We start from the raw sequence: 18944 nt of genomic DNA, 5'->3' as shown, positions 1-18944 counted from the left end.
GTGTTGCATTGGTGTGAGCATTGGCTGGAGGGAGTTGTTAAATGCATAACGGGGTGGAGAATTGTTTGCAAACCTTTCGATTGCCGTGGTGTATTTGTGTTGTAGTTTGTGATGAAAAGGATCCTGCTGTTGTGTTTAGTAAAGAGTGTAAACGCGTTTCCTCCCATGTCTCGTCAGCTGGACGTCGTATAAGCAGAAGCAGGCGTTGAGTAAAGCCCGCGCTGCAGAGCTGGGGACGTGTCCTGAAGGAGAAAAACTCCACAGTGACAGCGGCGTGTTCCTGGACTCACACAGCCTGCAGGATGGCCAGCCAAGTAAAGGTAACAGCCAACAGCCATCTCACCACTACGCCACAATTAACCTCACTGCACTACACTGTTACTGGAGTGAGAACAGAAGCCCAAGTTAAATACATGTTCTAATCTCTCTCAATGTAGAGCACATTTAGCATTTATCAGACACTCTGATCCAGAACAACTTACAGACGTCTTTTCTCATTGGCTTTTCTCATCTATTATAACTGTTGAATGGACTTGTGACTCTGTGTCTGTTGTGTATTCTACCCCCAGGTAGTAAGAGGGACAGTAAGCAGGACGGCCGTCTGTACATCAACCTGCCCCCCCACAGACAGGAGGAGGTGGAGCGTCTGCTCCAGGAGGGGAGCGGGGGCCGCAGAGGCTCCTGGAGGACCCTGGGGGCCGCGCTGGGCTACGAGCCCGAGCAGATGGACCTGTTTGGGCACGGCGAGGCCCCTGTACACACCCTCCTTTCCAACTGGGCTCAGCAAGAGGGCTCCACTCTGGGGCTTCTGTGCTCGGCGCTGGCCCGCATCGAGAGGCCCGACGTAGCCGCCGCCCTCACCTGCCCTGCCCAAGGGGTGTCTGTGGTCTGAGGAAGGAGCCATGGTTGGTCCCAAATGGCACCCTATTCCCTATATAGGGCACTACTGGTAAGCTAAAGGTCAAAAGTAGTGCACTATGTAGGGTGCCACAGAGCCATCCTCATGAGCCTGATAAGACTGGGTGGCATTCATTAGGAACCAAACGCAAGAAAACGGACTGAATCAGGGAGTGACGATCTGAACTTGAACCAATAAGAAATGTTTGTTTTCCGTTGCAAAACATACTGCTGCGGTGTGTACTAATGAATACGACCCTTGTGGACATAGGAGAGGATGGATGGGGCAAACAGCCCTCCTTCTCGCCCACTGGGATGGCATGGCATGCCAGGGGAGGTACTATTGACTGCCCCATAATGCCTCAGACATTTGAACTGAAGAGGACAGTGGAAGTGTTGTTGCTGGCTCGTTGAGCTGGTTCATCCTCTATTGGAAATGTACAGTATATCCACCATTCTTCCAGTATATATATATATATATATATTTGACCATACTTGTGTATAATCTGCCCAATGGGTATTTATTTGCAGCAATGTCAGAAGGATCCACTCTCTTTCCTGATTTGTTTTGCAGCAATGTGAGGAGGATCCACTCTCTTTCCTGATTTGTTTTGCAGCAATGTGAGGAGGATGCACAACAGCTGACTAACTAACTGAACAGGCTGGGAATGAAATACTCTGTAGAATATTCTTTACATGAAATAAAGGCATTCTGTTCATATTAACAATCAGTCATGAATTTTAAGACCTTTGTAAATATTTGATCATAGATTCATTGTAATATAGTGTTAGAAAAGGTTTTCAAGCATGAAGGGGCAATCGCAAACCTCTGACTGAGGAGGCGTGATGACTCTCTCTCTCTCTCTCAGCTTCTCCATCTTAAAGACATTGGGAGGCCTCAAATCAGTGATGTACTATCAGCGTTGCTAGTCCCTGCCTCTCTCCTATCATGGTTTCTGGTGTGGCTGGCTATCCAGAACATTATCGTTATGTAACAATCAATCACTTAGTCTGGTCTATATTCTAATGTCATGGTGTGTGTTTTTCTAAGACGTCGTTTCATATAATAAATGCTTTTGAAGGTGAGTGAGTGAGAGTCAAACGGTGCTCTCTGAGCTTGTTGTGTTACATGCTCTGACAAGTCCAGTGGTTTCTGTCCTACCCGAACGTAAAAGCAAGCAGCTACCTGCTCTGTGGTAGTTTATTCTGAAGATAATCAATGGCCGTCTTTGTTTGTCTCAGTCACCTAACTGAACAGGGGTGTGACTTGTAACAAATTAAACAAGTATGTGGTCATGTCAGAGGAAAGTATGGAAGACTTCCATTTACAATTGAAGTCGGAAGTTTACATACACTTAGGTTGGGGTCATTAAAACTCATTTTTCAACCACTCCACAACTTTCTTGTTAACAAACTATAGTTTTGGCAAGTTGGTTAGGACATCTACTTTGTGCATGACACGTAATTTTTACAACAATTGTTTACAGACAGATTATTTCACTTATAATTCACTGTATCACAATTCCAGTGGGTCAGAAGTTTACATACACTAAATTGACTGTGCCTTTAAACAGCTTGGAAAATTCCAGAAAATGATGTCATGGCTTTAGAAGCTTCTGATAGGCAAACTGACATCATTTGAGTCAATTGGAGGTGTACCTGTGGATGTATTTCAAGGCCTACCTTCAAACTCAGTGCCTCTTAGCCCTGACATGATGGGAAAATCTAAAGAAATCAGCCAAGAAAAGACCTCCAAAAGTCTGGTTCATCCTTGGGAGCAATTTCCAAACGCCTGAAGGTACCGCATTCATCTGTACAAACAATAGTATGCAAGTATAAACACCATGGGACCACGCAGCCGTCATACCCCTCAGGAAGGAGACACGTTCTGTCTCCTAGAGATGAACGTACTTTGGTGCGAAAAGTGCAAATCAATCCCAGAACAACAGGTACTTGTGAAGATGCTGGAGGAAACAGGTACAAAAGTATCTATATCCACTGTAAAACGAGTCCTATATCGACATAACCTGAAAGGCCGCTCAGCAAGGAAGCCGCCACTGCTCTAAAACCACCATAAAAAAAACTAACTACGGTTTGCAACTGCACATGGGGACAAAGATTGTACTTTTTGGAGAAATGTCCTCTGGTCTGATGAAACAGAAATAGTGTGGTTGACCATGAGGACAAATGGGGAGGCTTGCAAGCCGGAGAACACCATCCCAACCGTGAAGCATGGGGGTGGCAGCATCATGTTGTGGGGGTGCTTTGCTGCAGGAGGGACTGGTGCACTTAAAAAAATAGATGGCATCATGAGGCAGGAAAATGATGTGGATATATTGAAGCAACATCTCAAGACATCAGTTAAAGTTAAAGCTTGGTCACAAATGGGTCTTCCAAATGGACAATGACCCCAAGCATACATCCAAAGTGGTGGCAAAATGGCTTAAGGACAACAAAGTCAAGGTATTGGAGTGGCCAACACAAAGCCCTGACCTCAATTCCATAGAAAATTTGTGGGCAGAACTGAAAAAGCGTGTGCGAGCAAGGAGGCCTACAAACCTGACTCAGTTACACCAGCTGCGTCAGGAGGAATGGGCCAAAATTCACCCAACTTATTGTGGGACGCATGTGAAAGGCTACCAAAAACGTTTGAACCAAGTTAAACAATTTAAAGGCAATGCTACCAAATTCTAATTGAGTGTATGTAAACTTCTGACCCACTGGCAATGTGATGAAAGAAATAAAAGCTGAAATAAATCTCACTACTATTATTCTGACATTTCACATTCTTAAAATAAAGTGGTGATCCTAACTGACATAAGACAGGAATTTTTACACTGATTAAATGTCAAGAATTGTGAAAAACTGAGTTTAAACTTCCAACTTCAACTGTAACTCTCGCCATTAGTACTGAATCTGAGGAGACTTCCATTTAACTCTCCCCATTAGTACTGAATCTGAGGAGACTTCCATTTAACTCTCCCCATTAGTACTGAATCTGAGGAGACTTCCATTTAACTCTCCCCATTAGTACTGAATCTGAGGAGACTTCCATTTAACTCTCCCCATTAGTACTGAATCTGAGGAGACTTCCATTTAACTCTCCCCAATAGTACTGAATCTGAGGAGACTTCCATTTAACTCTCCCCAATAGTACTGAATCTGAGGAATATAATTTTATACTAGGAATAAGTTAATTTGTTTTTCCACAGAATGATCAGAGGGCACATATGGAGATAATAATTTACAGTTATTACATGTTGGTCTTGAATCATAATACAACTCTTTAACAGTTTTATTGAATACTCAATTAAACCACTTGACGGGTCACACTGTTAAGAGGATTGGATTTAGGAGGGTATGTAAAGGGGTTTTGGGCAGAGACAGTATTAGGAGGGTATTTAAAGGGTTTGAGACAGAGACAGTATTAGGAGGGTATTTAAAGGGTTTGGGGCAGAGACAGTATTAGGAGGGTATTTAAAGAGACAGTATTAGGAGGGTATTTAAAGTGGTTGGGGCAGAGACAGTATTAGGAGGGTATTTAAAGAGACAGTATTAGGAGGGTATTTAAAGTGGTTGGGACAGAGACAGTATTAGGAGGGTATTTAAAGGGGTTGTGACAGAGACAGTATTAGGAGGGTATTTAAAGGGGTTGGGACAGAGACAGTATTAGGAGGGTATTTAAAGGGTTTGGGACAGAGACAGTATTAGGGGGGTATTTAAAGGGGTTAGGACAGAGACAGTATTAGGAGGGTATTTAAAGGGGTTGGGACAATATTAGGAGGGTATTTAAAGGGGTTGGGACAGAGACAGTATTAGGAGGGTATTTAAAGGGGTTGGGGCAGAGACAGTATTAGGAGGGTATTTAAAGGGTTTGAGACAGAGACAGTATTAGGGGGTATTTAAAGGGTTTGGGGCAGAGACAGTATTAGGAGGGTATTTAAAGGGTTTGGGGCAGAGACAGTATTAGGAGGGTATTTAAAGGGTTTGGGGCAGAGACAGTATTAGGAGGGTATTTAAAGGGTTTGGGACAGAGAGAGCATTAGGAGGGTATTTAAAGGGCTTGAGACAGTATTAGGAGGGTATTTAAAGGGTTTGAGACAGAGACAGTATTAGGAGGGTATTTAAAGGGTTTGAGACAGAGACAGTATTAGGAGGGTATTTAAAGGGGTTGGGACAGAGACAGTATTAGTAGGGTATTTAAAGGGGTTGGGACAGAGACAGTATTAGGAGGGTATTTAAAGGGTTTGGGACAGAGACAGTATTAGCAGGGTATTTAAAGGGCTTGTGACAGAGACAGTATTAGGAGGGTATTTAAAGGGCTTGGGGCAGAGACAGTATTAGGAGGGTATTTAAAAGGGTTGTGACAGAGACAGTATTAGGAGGGTATTTAAAGGGGTTGTGACAGAGACAGTATTAGGAGGGTATTTAAAGGGGTTAGGACAAAGACAGTTTTAGGAGGGTATTTAAAGGGTTTGGGACAGAGACAGTATTAGGAGGGTATTTAAAGGGGTTGGGACAGAGAGTATTAGGAGGGTATTTAAAGGGCTTGGGGCAGAGACGGTATTAGGAGGGTATTTAAAGGGGTTGGGACAGAGACAGTATTAGGAGGGTATTTAAAGGGGTTTGGGACAGAGACAGTATTAGGAGGGTATTTAAAGGGTTTGGGACAAAGACAGTATTAGGAGGGTATTTAAAGGGTTTGGGACAGAGACAGTATTAGGAGGGTATTTAAAGGGTTTGAGACAGTATTAGGAGGGTATTTAAAGGGTTTGGGACAGAGACAGTATTAGGAGGGTATTTAAAGGGTTTGGGACAGAGACAGTATTAGGAGGGTATTTAAAGGGGTTGTGACAGAGACAGTATTAGGAGGGTATTTAAAGGGGTTGTGACAGAGACAGTATTAGGAGGGTATTTAAAGGGGTTGTGACAGAGACAGTATTAGGAGGGTATTTAAAGGGGTTGTGACAGAGACAGTATTAGGGGGGTATTTAAAGGGGTTAGGACAGAGACAGTATTAGATAAGTCTTCACCCAACCTGTTTTTTAAGATATGCTTTCCCTTTCCTTGAGATTCCTGCTCCCTCCCTCCCCTCCATCCCAACCCCTTCCTCCACGACTTCTACTCACTCTGTCCTCAGCTGAAATCTGTTCATGATTTCTCTCTCTGCCTTTACTCTGTGCTCTAAGTGGGAGCAGGCCTGCGTCTCTCTCTAGCAGGGCCCGGGGCAGGCAGCGTTCCATGATTTCTCTCTCTGTCTTTACTCTGTGCTCTAAGTGGGAGCAGGCCTGCGTCTCTCTCTAGCAGGGCCCGGGGCAGGCAGTGTTCTATGTCGTCATGGACACCAGACACTCCAGCTTAACTGCGGTCTGGAGCACACAGGCATGGGGCTGTGGAATGCACATTAACTCAGAGTGGGATGGAGGTGAGGGGGGGGACCTGATACCCTATATAGTGCACTTCTTTAAGCCAGGACCATAAGGGTATGTTCCCTATATAGTGCACTTCTTTTGTCCAGATCCCTATGGGTCCCATTTGAAATGTAGGGTGCCATTTGGGATGTAAGTCAGAGGCTTTCTGCCAGAAATGTTCCATAATTTGGCACAAATTTGTTTACATCTCTGATAGTAAGCACTTCCTCTTTGCCAAGATAATCCATCCACCTGACAAGTGTGGAATATCAAGAAGCGGATTAAACGGCATGGTCATTACACAAGTGCACCTTGTGCTGGGGACAATAAAAGGCCACTCTAAAATGTTCTGTTTTGTCACACATCACAATGTCACAGATGTCTCAAGTTTTGAAAGAGCGTGCAATTGGCACGCTGACTGCAGGAATGTCCACCAGAGCTGTTGCCAAATAATAGAATGTTAATTTCTCTACCATAACCTGCCTCCAACGTAGTTAAACGTGGTTTAAGAGAACAACCGCAGACTAGGCGGTGTAGGCGAGCGGTTTGCTGTTGTGAACAGAGTGCCCCATGGTGGCGGTGGGGTTATAGTACGAGCAGGCATAAGCTGTGGACAACGAACACAATTGCATTTTTATTGATGGCAATTTGAATGCAAAGATACCGTGACGAGATCATAAGGCCCATTGTCGTGCCATGTTTCAGCATGATAACGCACGGCCCCATGTCGCAAGGATCTGTACACCATTCCTGGAAGCTGAAAATTATATACTCACCGTATATATATATATATATACACACTCACCAGACATATATACTCACCAGACATGTCACCCATTGAGCATGTTTGGGATGCTCTGGATCGATGTGTACGACAGCATGTTCCAGTTCCCGCCAATATCCAGCAACTTTGCACAGCCATTGAAGAGGAGTGGGACAACATTCCACAGGCCACAATCAACAGCCTGATACACTATGGGAAGGAGATGTGCCGTGCTGCATGAGGCAAATGGTGGTCACACCAGATACTGGTTTTCTGATCCACACCCCTATCTTTTTTATGGTATCTGGGACCAACAGATCAGTGGAGGCTCCTCAGAGGAGGAAGGGGAGGACCATCCTCAGCAAATTTCATTAAAAAAAAAAAATGTTAAGACATTTAAAAAGTTGACCTTTTTAGATAAAACTACACTAATTATATTCATTGCACCAAACAATTGAATGAAACACTGTTTGCAATGAAGGTCCACAGTAGTCTCAACAGCAGTCTGTAGGGTAGCACAATGGTGTAGCCGGAGGACAGCTAGCATCCGTCCTCTTCTTGGTACATTGACTTCAATACAAAACCTAGAAGGCTCTTGGTTCCCACCCCCTTCCATGGACTTACACAGTAATTATGACAACTTTCAAAGGACATCCTCCAACCTATCAGAGATCTTGCAGCATGAACTGACATGTCCAACCAATCAAAGGATCAGATAATTAATCTAGAGCTAGCTAGCACTGCAGTGCATAAAATGTGGTGAGTAGTTGACTCAAAGAGAGAAAGAAAATAGTTTAACAGTTGTCAACAAATTAATTTCTTCAAAAATGAAGGAGAAGCAAGAGAGCTAGTGTCATTCTTTTTCACTTTCAGTTTCACTTACTTAGCTAGCAAATGCAGCTGGCTAGTTTAGCCTACTGAAACACCCTGCTCAAACAGAGGGATGCTATGTTGGGGCGGCAGCGTAGCCTAGTGGTTAGAGCGTTGGACTAGTAACCGGAAGGTTGCGAGTTCAAACCCCCGAGCTGACAAGGTACAAATCTGTCGTTCTGCCCCTGAACAGGCAGTTAACCCACTGTTCCCAGGCCGTCATTGAAAATAAGAATGTGTTCTTAACTGACTTGCCTGGTTAAATAAAGGTTTAAAAAAAAAAAATAATAAAAATGTTAGCTAGATGGCTATGACAGAGGGATGCTAAGTTAGCTAGCTGGCTATGACAGAGGGATGCTAAGTTAGCTAGCTGGCTATGACAGAGGGATGCTAAGTTAGCTAGCTGGCTATAACAGAGGGATGCTATGTTAGCTAGCTGGCTATGACAGAGGGATGCTAAGTTAGCTAGCTGGCTATAACAGAGGGATGCTAAGTTAGCTAGCTGGCTATGACTACCCAACACAACACTGGATCTATTCCAAGTCAAGGTAAACTTTTAGTTGTATTCAGTTTTTGCCACTGGACCGCGGGTGTGACGTTACTACATGATTGTAGCGGGTTTACTATTAGGGGGTTTACTATTATTTCTATTAGCTGTTGACTAGGACATTACTTTAGCTGATAGGAGGACAACGATGTAGGTTGTGTGTAGCGGTTATGACATGGTTTGGTTTAGAAATATTTTTTTCGTCTGGTCACATAAACGAAGGGAAAAGGTTGAGAGGGAATACGTGGCTGCTCTAACACTGAACTGTGTTTATGCGTGGTCAGTGGTGTATTCATTTCGCCTCTTCTGTTGAAAAACGTTTCTTAAACGAAAACAAACAAAACAGGGATACAAATTCCATGCATTTGCCCAATATTAACTCTCGTTTGCAACTGTTGGACTAATGATTACACCCTAGATCAGCTAGAAGCAGGCAAGAGTGTGCAAGGCTGTATTGCATGTGTCACTGTCATTTTACATTTTTATCTCGACCGGTGTTGAAAACGTTCATTCATTGGCTAAGTTGTAGCAACCTCATGATGGGTACAGGGAACATTTGACTATCGTGTAGTAGCCTAAACCTATCGATGTTACATTGAACTGGGTGAATGGAATATGAATGACAGTCATCCAATATGCTGGAATAGAAATAAGGCCATGCTCATGAAAAAGAAAAGTACTCCCTCAAGAGGCACAGACCGCCACTGTAACAGATGCATATCTGTATTCCCAGTCACGTGAAAGCCATAGATTAGCGCCTAATGAATTGTTTTCATTATATGAACTGTAACTAAGTAAAATATTTGAAATTGTTGCATTTATGTTTTTGTTCCGCATACATATTTCAAATCAGTAAACAGGTCATCTACATCTTGTCAAAAGTAGTGCACTAAATAGGGAACAGGCTGCCATTTGGGATGTAAACAGCCTGTCCCTCGATATGCACCCTGTATTGAAGGGGTAAGTACACAGTGAAACGGGGATTGGGTGGTATGCAGTGCACTACTGGGTGTCTAACCATGTAGTGGAGGTACTTCTCATTTGGTTCTGGGTAAACTCTAGAAATATTTCAAATAGTGTGCAAGTTGAAAATGGAATACACATTTTTACAAAAACTTTATTTTTCTTTTAAAATGTTTGTACAGTCAGTATGACAATGTGCTTGCACAGTACTTACAGTAGAGTTGGGGTGAAACTCTTTGTACATACAAAAAAAAAAGTCTCAAAACAAACAAAACAGAAAAATTGCTGCAACCCCCACCACCAAAATAAAATAAAATTCAAACAAGAGGCTGTGAATCGGTGGAATCCTGGCTTTAGCTTACAGAGGAAGGAGGTGTTGATTTGAGCTGCTGGAGCAGACAGGGGTACTCACCTCGACCCCCCCCCCCTTCATTCACCTGTGTTTGGTATACTGACACCAGGCTATTGACAGGTTATATCACGGACCAACAGTCCATCCTTTCACAAAGACTCTGCTTACCTAAACATTCTCAAACTATTTCTCAATATATTCACATATAAAGCACTATAATACATGTGTGTTTGAACATGGTTTTAATGCAATTTAAATGGTGGTGTGAGAGTTACCTAAAGGATTAACAACCCCAAGCCTATGAACCGGTAACCCTGACGACAGGACACAAACCTTGTTACCCCGGAGACTAAGGAGTAAAACAGCTTGTGTAGCAACAAGACGACAGCACAGGCGCCTCTGATGCCCGTCTAAAGGAATTATAATAGTAAAAAAAAAAAGTTAAAATGACCACGCCACACCCCATTGTGGAGGAGGGGGGTCGAAACGGAACGAGGGACAGACTGACTGACACATAAGCATCATGTGTCTGATAGCATCCAAATTCTGTTCACTTCATAGTACAAGTTAATTAAAGACAAAAACATTGATCAGTAACCCCGTCCCCTGCTGTTCCTTATTCACCACCAAGTCGTCCGTCTGTCTGTCTGACCCACTGAAGAGAACAAGTTAATTAAAGACAAAAACATTGATCAGTAACCCCGTCCCCTGCTGTTCCTTATTCACCACCAAGTCGTCCGTCTGTCTGTCTGACCCACTGAAGAGAACAAGCTTCATAATAAAGTTCATTCTTCAATTTTTGTATAAAAAAAAATGTACTCAGGGAGGGAGCATTGGAACATGGACTATGTCCCAAATGAACACTATTCCCTACATAGAGCTCTCGTCTAAAGTAGTGCACTCTGCGATTCCCCTATGGGCCCTGGTCTAAAGTAGTGCTCTTTTTAGGGAATTAGGGTGCTATTTGGTAAGTAGCCATGGAGGAATTCCCATAAGTACACCAGTCAGCACGATAGAACCGAACCCAGCCTCCATCCGAACCGAACCCAGCCTCCATCCGAACCCAGCCTCCATCCGAACCGAACCCAGCCTCCATCCGGACCGAACCCAGCCTCCATCCGGACCGAACCCAGCCTCCATCAAGCATTCATATAACAACAGAGGCTCCGGAGGATGTGGTCTGAAGGCAGGGAGGGCACCAGATACCCTAGTCGAGTCAATGGCTGGCTTGGGGGTGTGGCGGGCGGGCGCACCAGGGGAAAGCCAGTCATATGGACAAACAGCGATTTTGTCTTTCTTTACACGGATCCATTTTGACTGGTTAATTGCCACTGCTGGACTTCATACAGCAACATCCCAACAGTGGAAAAACATTGAAGAGCAATTTAAAATGATGGTATGTCTGACTCTTTCATGAATCCTTTTCAGACAGGGGAGGAAGAGTTCTAGAGAGAATATGTAGATAAGATTTGAAAACATTGTTAGTTAGGTAAGAAAGTTAAACTGGAAAAAAATGTAGAAAGCTAACATGATAGTGACACTATAGGTCAATGTAGCACCCCTCTCTGGGTCTGAGTGCCAAACAGCACCCTATTCCCTACATAGGGCACAGAGAATAGGGTGCTAGTTGAGACGCAGCCTAGGTGTCGCACACTTCTCTGTGGACACTTCACCTGGAGCCTCCGCCCCTTGGGAGACACCTCCCTCCTCCTCATGATTCTCGCCCCCCTCCCACTAGTCCCCTCCCATTAGTTAGTGGGCCCGGCGGCAAGCCTTCAAGGCATCAGTTTAAGACACAGTCTTAGTCAACATAAATATGTGTCTGGAGTGATCCCACCTCCACAGTTCAGTTTCCCAGCGTGACTTGACTTTAATCTGGGTTTCAGTGTGTCTCCTTTCACCGTTTGAGGGCCCCAAACAACTGTAGCCTAATCATATTTTCAAGTCTTGATCCCCGTTCTGTTCCTCCAGTCAGACGCAGTGTTAGTCCAGCTCAGTGTCCTCTTTGGGCCGGTAGATGTTGCCGAACTTCTGCATGTATTTCTTGATGTACTCCTTGGTCTTGTGCTTGACGTTCTCGTTGCACTCCAGGTCCTCTGGGTTCTTACAGGACTTCAGCTCCTTGTTCATCACGCCGTGAGTTAGCTGGAGGAATAGAAAGGGGGAGACAAGGAAGATGTTTCTCCTGACAACAACATCGGTAATGGGTAACTTTCCCATAATTCCCAAGTTTTCTAGAATCCTGGTTTGAGGATTCAGGATCTTCTGCTAATTCCGTCCTGATTCCATGAATCTTCCAAACATGATTTCTGGAAAACCTGGAAAGTTATGGGAATTTTTCAACCCTGCAACAACAAAAGTGAAACTAGCTCCATCAAAAGGAAGAATGGAGGTTAGGTCACACTGTGAAGAGACGAGGCTTTCATTCTGACTGATCCATTTCATGAGCTTTGTTCTCCTCCTAAAAATTTAGACAGTCAAATGTCAGGGCTGCGTCCCCAAAAATCTCAGCTTTCTATATAAAACGAGTCAATCCAAAACGTTAGCTAGCGCTCTAGTTTAAGAGGTTCTGCTTTAAGGGTTTGTTCTGCACGGTATTAAATAAAAATGTGAACATGCCAGTTTACTTGGCCTCTCTTTTGTTTATTGTGACCATGTGCTCAAGAGTAGTAGTGTGTCCAAATGGCACTCCATTTAAACAAGTCCCCAGCGAGTTGTGGTTGTCAACCCAGAGAAACACTCAAAACTACTTGAGGGGGAAAAACAGAGCTTTATGCCCTTTGAAAAAAAGAATGCAGGCTGAGCATTGAGTGAGAGAGAATGTCCCAAATGGCACCATTTTCAATACATAGTGCACTACTTTGGAATAGGGTGCCATTTGGGATACAAACAGAAGCAGTGTGAGCTGAAGGTTCAGGCGTTTAGTTCTGGTCTGGGGGAAGAGCTTTAGTGAGATGTGAAGGGGAAAACCTTTATCCTTTGAAGTTAATTGCTATCCAGGACTTTAATTCAATACTCTGACTGTTGGGAGAGGTTCATGTTTTCGATTGTTTGAGACAATAAAATACAAATATCCAAATGATTGCTTTCCACACACAACCCCCCTACCTTTCTGGCAAGGTGTTTGAAATCCTCGGTGTTGACAATGCGTCCCAGTTTGCAGTCTGGTTTCCGGAACGGATTCAAGCAGGTCACAATGAACTGTGACATCTAAACACAGGAAATAGGAGGTCAAATCGATCGTGTAGAGATGACATTCATTACATTTCAGTCATTTAACAGACACTCTTATCCAGAGCCACTTACAAGTGCATTCATCTGAAGATAGCTAGGTGGGACGACCACGTATCTCAGTCATAGTCAGATGGGCTTGACATTAACTTGTAACTTTTTTAGCCACTTGTCAAATGTGCAAACGCGGCTTTGATAAAATAAAAATAAAAAAATACATCTCACAAATACATAATTGAAAGACCACTCGTGCCTGTCAACGCAGAACTACTATAATTATACTCTGAAGCTCTGCAGAGACCGGTAGGACCGAGAGTAAAACATCGCATCCCGGGGACACTTTCCATCCCTTTCTGATCGGAGTAGACTAATTGTTTTTTTGTTTTACATTCATCCATTCAGACAACTTAAAAGGTGTTGAAAGCGTTCCACAGGGATGCTAGCCCATGTTGACTCTACAAGGTGTTGAAAGCGTTCCACAGGGATGCTAGCCCATGTTGACTCTACAAGGTGTTGAAAGCGTTCCACAGGGATGCTAGCCCATGTTGACTCTACAAGGTGTTGAAAGCGTTCCACAGGGATGCTGGCCCATGTTGACTCTACAAGGTGTTGAAAGCGTTCCACAGGGATGCTAGCCCATGTTGACTCTACAAGGTGTTGAAAGCATTCCACAGGGATGCTAGCCCATGTTGACTCTACAAGGTGTTGAAGGCATTCCACAGGGATGCTAGCCCATGTTGACTCTACAAGGTGTTGAAAGCGTTCCACAGGGATGCTGGCCCATGTTGAAAGCATTCCACAGGGATGCTGGCCCATGTTGACTCTACAAGGTGTTGAAGGCATTCCACAGGGATGCTGGCCCATGTTGATTCTACAAGGTGTTGAAAGCATTCCACAGGGATGCTGGCCCATGTTGACTCCAATGCTTCCCACAGTTGTGTCAAGTTGGCTGGATATCCTGGATATCACCATGTGCAATGCCAAGCGTCATTTGAAATGATGAATCACAATTCACCATCTGGCAGTCCGACAGAAGAATCTGTGTTTGGCGGATGCCAGGAGAACACTACCTGTCCCACCCAATGCATAGTGCCAACTGTAAAGTTTGGCGGAGGAGGAATAATAGTCTGGGTCTGTTTTTCATGGTTTGGGCGAGATCTCTTAGTTCCAGTGAAGGGAAACCTTAACACTATAGCATACAATGACATTCTAGACAATTCTGTGTTTCCAACTTTGTGGCAAGTTTGGGGAAGGCCCTTTCCTGTTTCAGCAGGACAATGCCCGTGCACAAAGCGAGGTCCATACAGAAATTATTTGTCAAGATTGTTGTGGAAGAACTTGACTCACCTGCACAGAGCCCTGACCTCAACCCCATCCAACACCTTTGGGATGAATTTTAACCCCGACTGCGAGCCAGGCCTAATCGCCCAACATCCGTGCCCGACCTCACTAATGCTCTTGGCTGAATGGACGCAAGTCCCTGCAGCAATGTTCCAACATCGAGTGGAAAGCCTTCTCAGAAGAGTGGAGGCTGATATAGCCGCAAAGGGGGAGACCAACTCCATATTAATGCCCATGATTTTGGAATGAGATGTTCGATGAGCAGGTATCCACATACTGTTGGCCATGTGTAGTTGAAGAGGAGGTGAGGTGAGGAGAGGAGGAATCACAGGAAGACTGAGATATGGACGTTGACTCACCTCTTTCCGGAATGTCTCCTTGCTCCTCTTGGCCAGCTCACTGGATGTGTCTGCCTCTGCTGTCTTAGTAGAGAACTGTGGAAACACACACACACACACACACACGAGAGAGGTCAGGAAAATGTCAGTCTATAGAACAGTCACGTTTCGTTTGACTAGCTTAGTTCGGCCGTGGATTCATCTAAACGGTCGGCTAGCAGTCTGTCTGGGTTATAGCTACTGACATTTTCTCAGCTGTGGCAGACAGCAGCAGGCGGCAGCCATTTCTTGGAGCTAAAAGGCCCAGATCAAAGGAAGTGAGGCTTGTATCAGCCACAGCATGGAGACCATGGATGAAACATGGCAGGTGTTGAGCCGAGGCCCTGGACTTCAAGGCCAGTGGGGAAGGCAGGCAGGCCACACCTGGTCACCAGCCCCCTCCAACAGGAAAGGAGGGAGTCACACAAAGCAGGGATATCCTGCCAGGATAAAGGCAGGGCTCCCTCTCCAGCTAACAGTACCCACCCTACTCAGCCCCAGAGACAGGCAGTAGACAGTTGATGCCGTCCCTCCCCCAGCCCCGGAGACAGGCAGTAGACAGTTGATGCCCTCCCTCCCCCAGAGACAGGCAGTAGACAGTTGATGCCGTCCCTCCCCCCAGCCCCAGAGACAGGCAGTAGACAGTTGATGCCCTCCCTCCCCAGAGACAGGCAGTAGACAGTTGATGCCCCCCTCCCCCAGAGACAGGCAGTAGACAGTTGATGCCCTCCCTCCCCCAGAGACAGGCAGTAGACAGTTGATGCCGTCCCTCCCCCAGCCCCAGAGACAGGCAGTAGACAGTTGATGCCCTCCCTCCCCAGAGACAGGCAGTAGACAGTTGATGCCCTCCCTCCCCCAGAGACAGGCAGTAGACAGTTGATGCCCTCCCTCCCCCAGAGACAGGCAGTAGACAGTTGATGCCCTCCAGGCAGTAGACAGTTGATGCCCCCTCCCCCAGAGACAGGCAGTAGACAGTTGATGCCCTCCCTCCCCCCCCAGAGACAGGCAGTAGACAGTTGATGCCCTCCCCCCCCCCAGAGACAGGCAGTAGACAGTTGATGCCGTCCCTCCCCCAGCCCCGGAGACAGGCAGTAGACAGTTGATGCCCCCCCCAGAGACAGGCAGTAGACAGTTGATGCCCCCCTCCCCCAGAGACAGGCAGTAGACAGTTGATGCCCCCCCCCAGAGACAGGCAGTAGACAGTTGATGCCCCCAGAGACAGGCAGTAGACAGTTGATGCCCCCGGAGACAGGCAGTAGACAGTTGATGCCCTCCCTCCCCAGAGACAGGCAGTAGACAGTTGATGCCCTCCCTCCCCCAGAGACAGGCAGTAGACAGTTGATGCCCTCCCTCCCCCAGAGACAGGCAGTAGACAGTTGATGCCCCCCCCCCAGAGACAGGCAGTAGACAGTTGATGCCCCCCCCCAGAGACAGGCAGTAGACAGTTGATGCCCTCCCTCCCCCAGAGACAGGCAGTAGACAGTTGATGCCCTCCCTCCCCCCCAGAGACAGGCAGTAGACAGTTGATGCCCTCCCTCCCCCAGAGACAGGCAGTAGACAGTTGATGCCCTCCCTCCCCAGAGACAGGCAGTAGACAGTTGATGCCGTCCCTCCCCCAGCCCCGGAGACAGGCAGACAGTTGATGCCCCCCCCCCCAGAGACAGGAAGTAGACAGTTGATGCCCTCCCTCCCCCGGAGACAGGCAGTAGACAGTTGATGCCCTCCCTCCCCCCCAGAGACAGGCAGTAGACAGTTGATGCCCTCCCTCCCCCAGCCCCGGAGAGACAGGCAGACAGTTGATGCCCCCAGAGACAGGAAGTAGACAGTTGATGCCCTCCCCCCAGAGACAGGCAGTAGACAGTTGATGCCCCCCCCCCCCAGAGACAGGCAGTAGACAGTTGATGCCCTCCCTCCCCCAGCCCCGGAGACAGGCAGTAGACAGTTGATGCCCCCCAGAGACAGGCAGTAGACAGTTGATGCCCTCCCTCCCCAGAGACAGGCAGTAGACAGTTGATGCCCTCCCTCCCCCAGAGACAGGCAGTAGACAGTTGATGCCCCCCTCCCCCAGAGACAGGCAGTAGACAGTTGATGCCCCCTCCCCAGAGACAGGCAGTAGACAGTTGATGCCCCCCCCCCAGAGACAGGCAGTAGACAGTTGATGCCCTCCCTCCCCCAGAGACAGGCAGTAGACAGTTGATGCCCTCCCTCCCCCAGAGACAGGCAGTAGACAGTTGATGCCCCCCCCCCAGAGACAGGCAGTAGACAGTTGATGCCCTCCCTCCCCAGAGACAGGCAGTCCCCTCCCCCAGAGACAGGCAGTAGACAGTTGATGCCCCCTCCCCCAGAGACAGAGACAGGTAGACAGTTGATGCCCCCCCCCCAGAGACAGGCAGTAGACAGTTGATGCCCTCCCTCCCCCAGAGACAGGCAGTAGACAGTTGATGCCCTCCCTCCCCAGAGACAGGCAGTAGACAGTTGATGCCCTCCCTCCCCCAGAGACAGGCAGTAGACAGTTGATGCCCCCTCCCCAGAGACAGGCAGAGACAGTTTATGCCCCCCTCCCCCAGAGACAGGCAGTAGACAGTTGATGCCCTCCCTCCCCCAGAGACAGGCAGTAGACAGTTGATGCCCCCTCCCCCAGAGACAGGCAGTAGACAGTTGATGCCCTCCCTCCCCCAGAGACAGGCAGTAGACAGTTGATGCCCTCCCTCCCCCCCCGGAGACAGGCAGTAGACAGTTGATGCCCCCCCCCCCTCCCCCAGAGACAGGCAGTAGACAGTTGATGCCCTCCCTCCCCCGGAGACAGGCAGTAGACAGTTGATGCCCTCCCTCCCCAGAGACAGGCAGTAGACAGTTGATGCCGTCCCTCCCCCAGCCCCGGAGACAGGCAGACAGTTGATGCCCCCAGAGACAGGAAGTAGACAGTTGATGCCCTCCCTCCCCCCCCAGGAGACAGGCAGTAGACAGTTGATGCCCTCCCTCCCCCAGAGACAGGCAGTAGACAGTTGATGCCGTCCCTCCCCCAGCCCCGGAGACAGGCAGAGAGACAGTTGATGCCCCCCAGAGACAGGCAGTAGACAGTTGATGCCCCCCTCTCCCAGGAGACAGGCAGTAGACAGTTGATGCCCCCCCAGGAGACAGGCAGTAGACAGTTGATGCCCCCCAGAGACAGGCAGTAGACAGTTGATGCCCTCCCTCCCCAGAGACAGGCAGTAGACAGTTGATGCCCCCCAGCCCCCCAGAGACAGGCAGTAGACAGTTGATGCCCTCCCTCCCCCAGAGACAGGCAGTAGACAGTTGATGCCCCCAGAGACAGGCAGTAGACCCCCCAGAGACAGGCAGTAGACAGTTGATGCCCTCCCTCCCCCAGAGACAGGCAGTAGACAGTTGATGCCCTCCCTCCCCCAGAGACAGGCAGTAGACAGTTGATGCCCCCCTCCCCCAGAGACAGGCAGTAGACAGTTGATGCCCCCCAGAGACAGGCAGTAGACAGTTGATGCCCTCCTCCCCCAGAGACAGGCAGTAGACAGTTGATGCCCTCCCTCCCCAGAGACAGGCAGTAGACAGTTGATGCCCTCCCTCCCCCAGAGACAGGCAGTAGACAGTTGATGCCCCCTCCCCCAGAGACAGGCAGTAGACAGTTGATGCCCCCCTCCCCCAGAGACAGGCAGTAGACAGTTGATGCCCTCCCTCCCCCAGAGACAGGCAGTAGACAGTTGATGCCCTCCCCCCCAGAGACAGGCAGTAGACAGTTGATGCCCTCCCTCCCCAGAGACAGGCAGTAGACAGTTGATGCCCTCCCTCCCCCAGAGACAGGCAGTAGACAGTTGATGCCCCCCGCCCCCTCCCCAGCCCTGGACAGGCAGTAGACAGTTGATGCCCCCCCAGAGACAGGCAGTAGACAGTTGATGCCCTCCCTCCCCCAGAGACAGGCAGTAGACAGTTGATGCCCCCCCTCCCCCAGCCCCCCCAGAGACAGGCAGTAGACAGTTGATGCCCTCCCTCCCCCAGAGACAGGCAGTAGACAGTTGATGCCCCCTCCCCCAGAGACAGGCAGTAGACAGTTGATGCCCTCCCTCCCCAGAGACAGGCAGTAGACAGTTGATGCCCTCCCTCCCCAGAGACAGGCAGTAGACAGTTGATGCCCTCCCTCCCCCAGAGACAGGCAGTAGACAGTTGATGCCGTCCCTCC

At 47.8% G+C, this 18944-nt stretch overlaps 2 protein-coding genes across 3 annotated transcripts in view; one reads left to right on the top strand and one right to left on the bottom strand.

Moving 5' to 3' along the window:
- The window catches only part of nradd (neurotrophin receptor associated death domain), a 37103-nt gene extending 35120 nt beyond the window's left edge, over nt 1–1983 (top strand). The window contains exons 5-6 of the mRNA XM_065027410.1: nt 178–320; nt 570–1983. Coding sequence (XP_064883482.1) covers nt 178–320; nt 570–892 — 466 coding nt within the window. The 3' untranslated portion in view covers nt 893–1983. The remainder of the gene's footprint in view (nt 1–177; nt 321–569) is intronic.
- A 7604-nt stretch (nt 1984–9587) lies between these two features.
- The window catches only part of setd2 (SET domain containing 2, histone lysine methyltransferase), a 51880-nt gene continuing 42523 nt past the window's right edge, over nt 9588–18944 (bottom strand). The window contains exons 21-24 of one of the 2 annotated variants that reach the window (XR_010465703.1): nt 14735–14809; nt 12912–13013; nt 10894–11948; nt 9588–10854 (exon numbers count right to left, since the gene is read on the bottom strand). Coding sequence is in view for 1 of the 2 variants with exons in the window: in XM_065027409.1 (XP_064883481.1) it covers nt 11787–11948; nt 12912–13013; nt 14735–14809 (339 nt within the window). In the remaining variant the exon portion in view is untranslated. Of the gene's footprint in view, nt 11949–12911; nt 13014–14734; nt 14810–18944 lie in introns of both variants that reach the window. The other variant, XM_065027409.1, reaches the window with a different exon arrangement.

The sequence above is a fragment of the Oncorhynchus nerka genome, linkage group LG14, assembly GCF_034236695.1.
Source record: "Oncorhynchus nerka isolate Pitt River linkage group LG14, Oner_Uvic_2.0, whole genome shotgun sequence".
In the NCBI taxonomy this organism is placed as follows: Eukaryota; Metazoa; Chordata; class Actinopteri; order Salmoniformes; family Salmonidae; genus Oncorhynchus; species Oncorhynchus nerka.
Note: the sequence above shows the minus strand (reverse complement) of the source record. Positions and strands in the feature narration are given on the sequence as shown.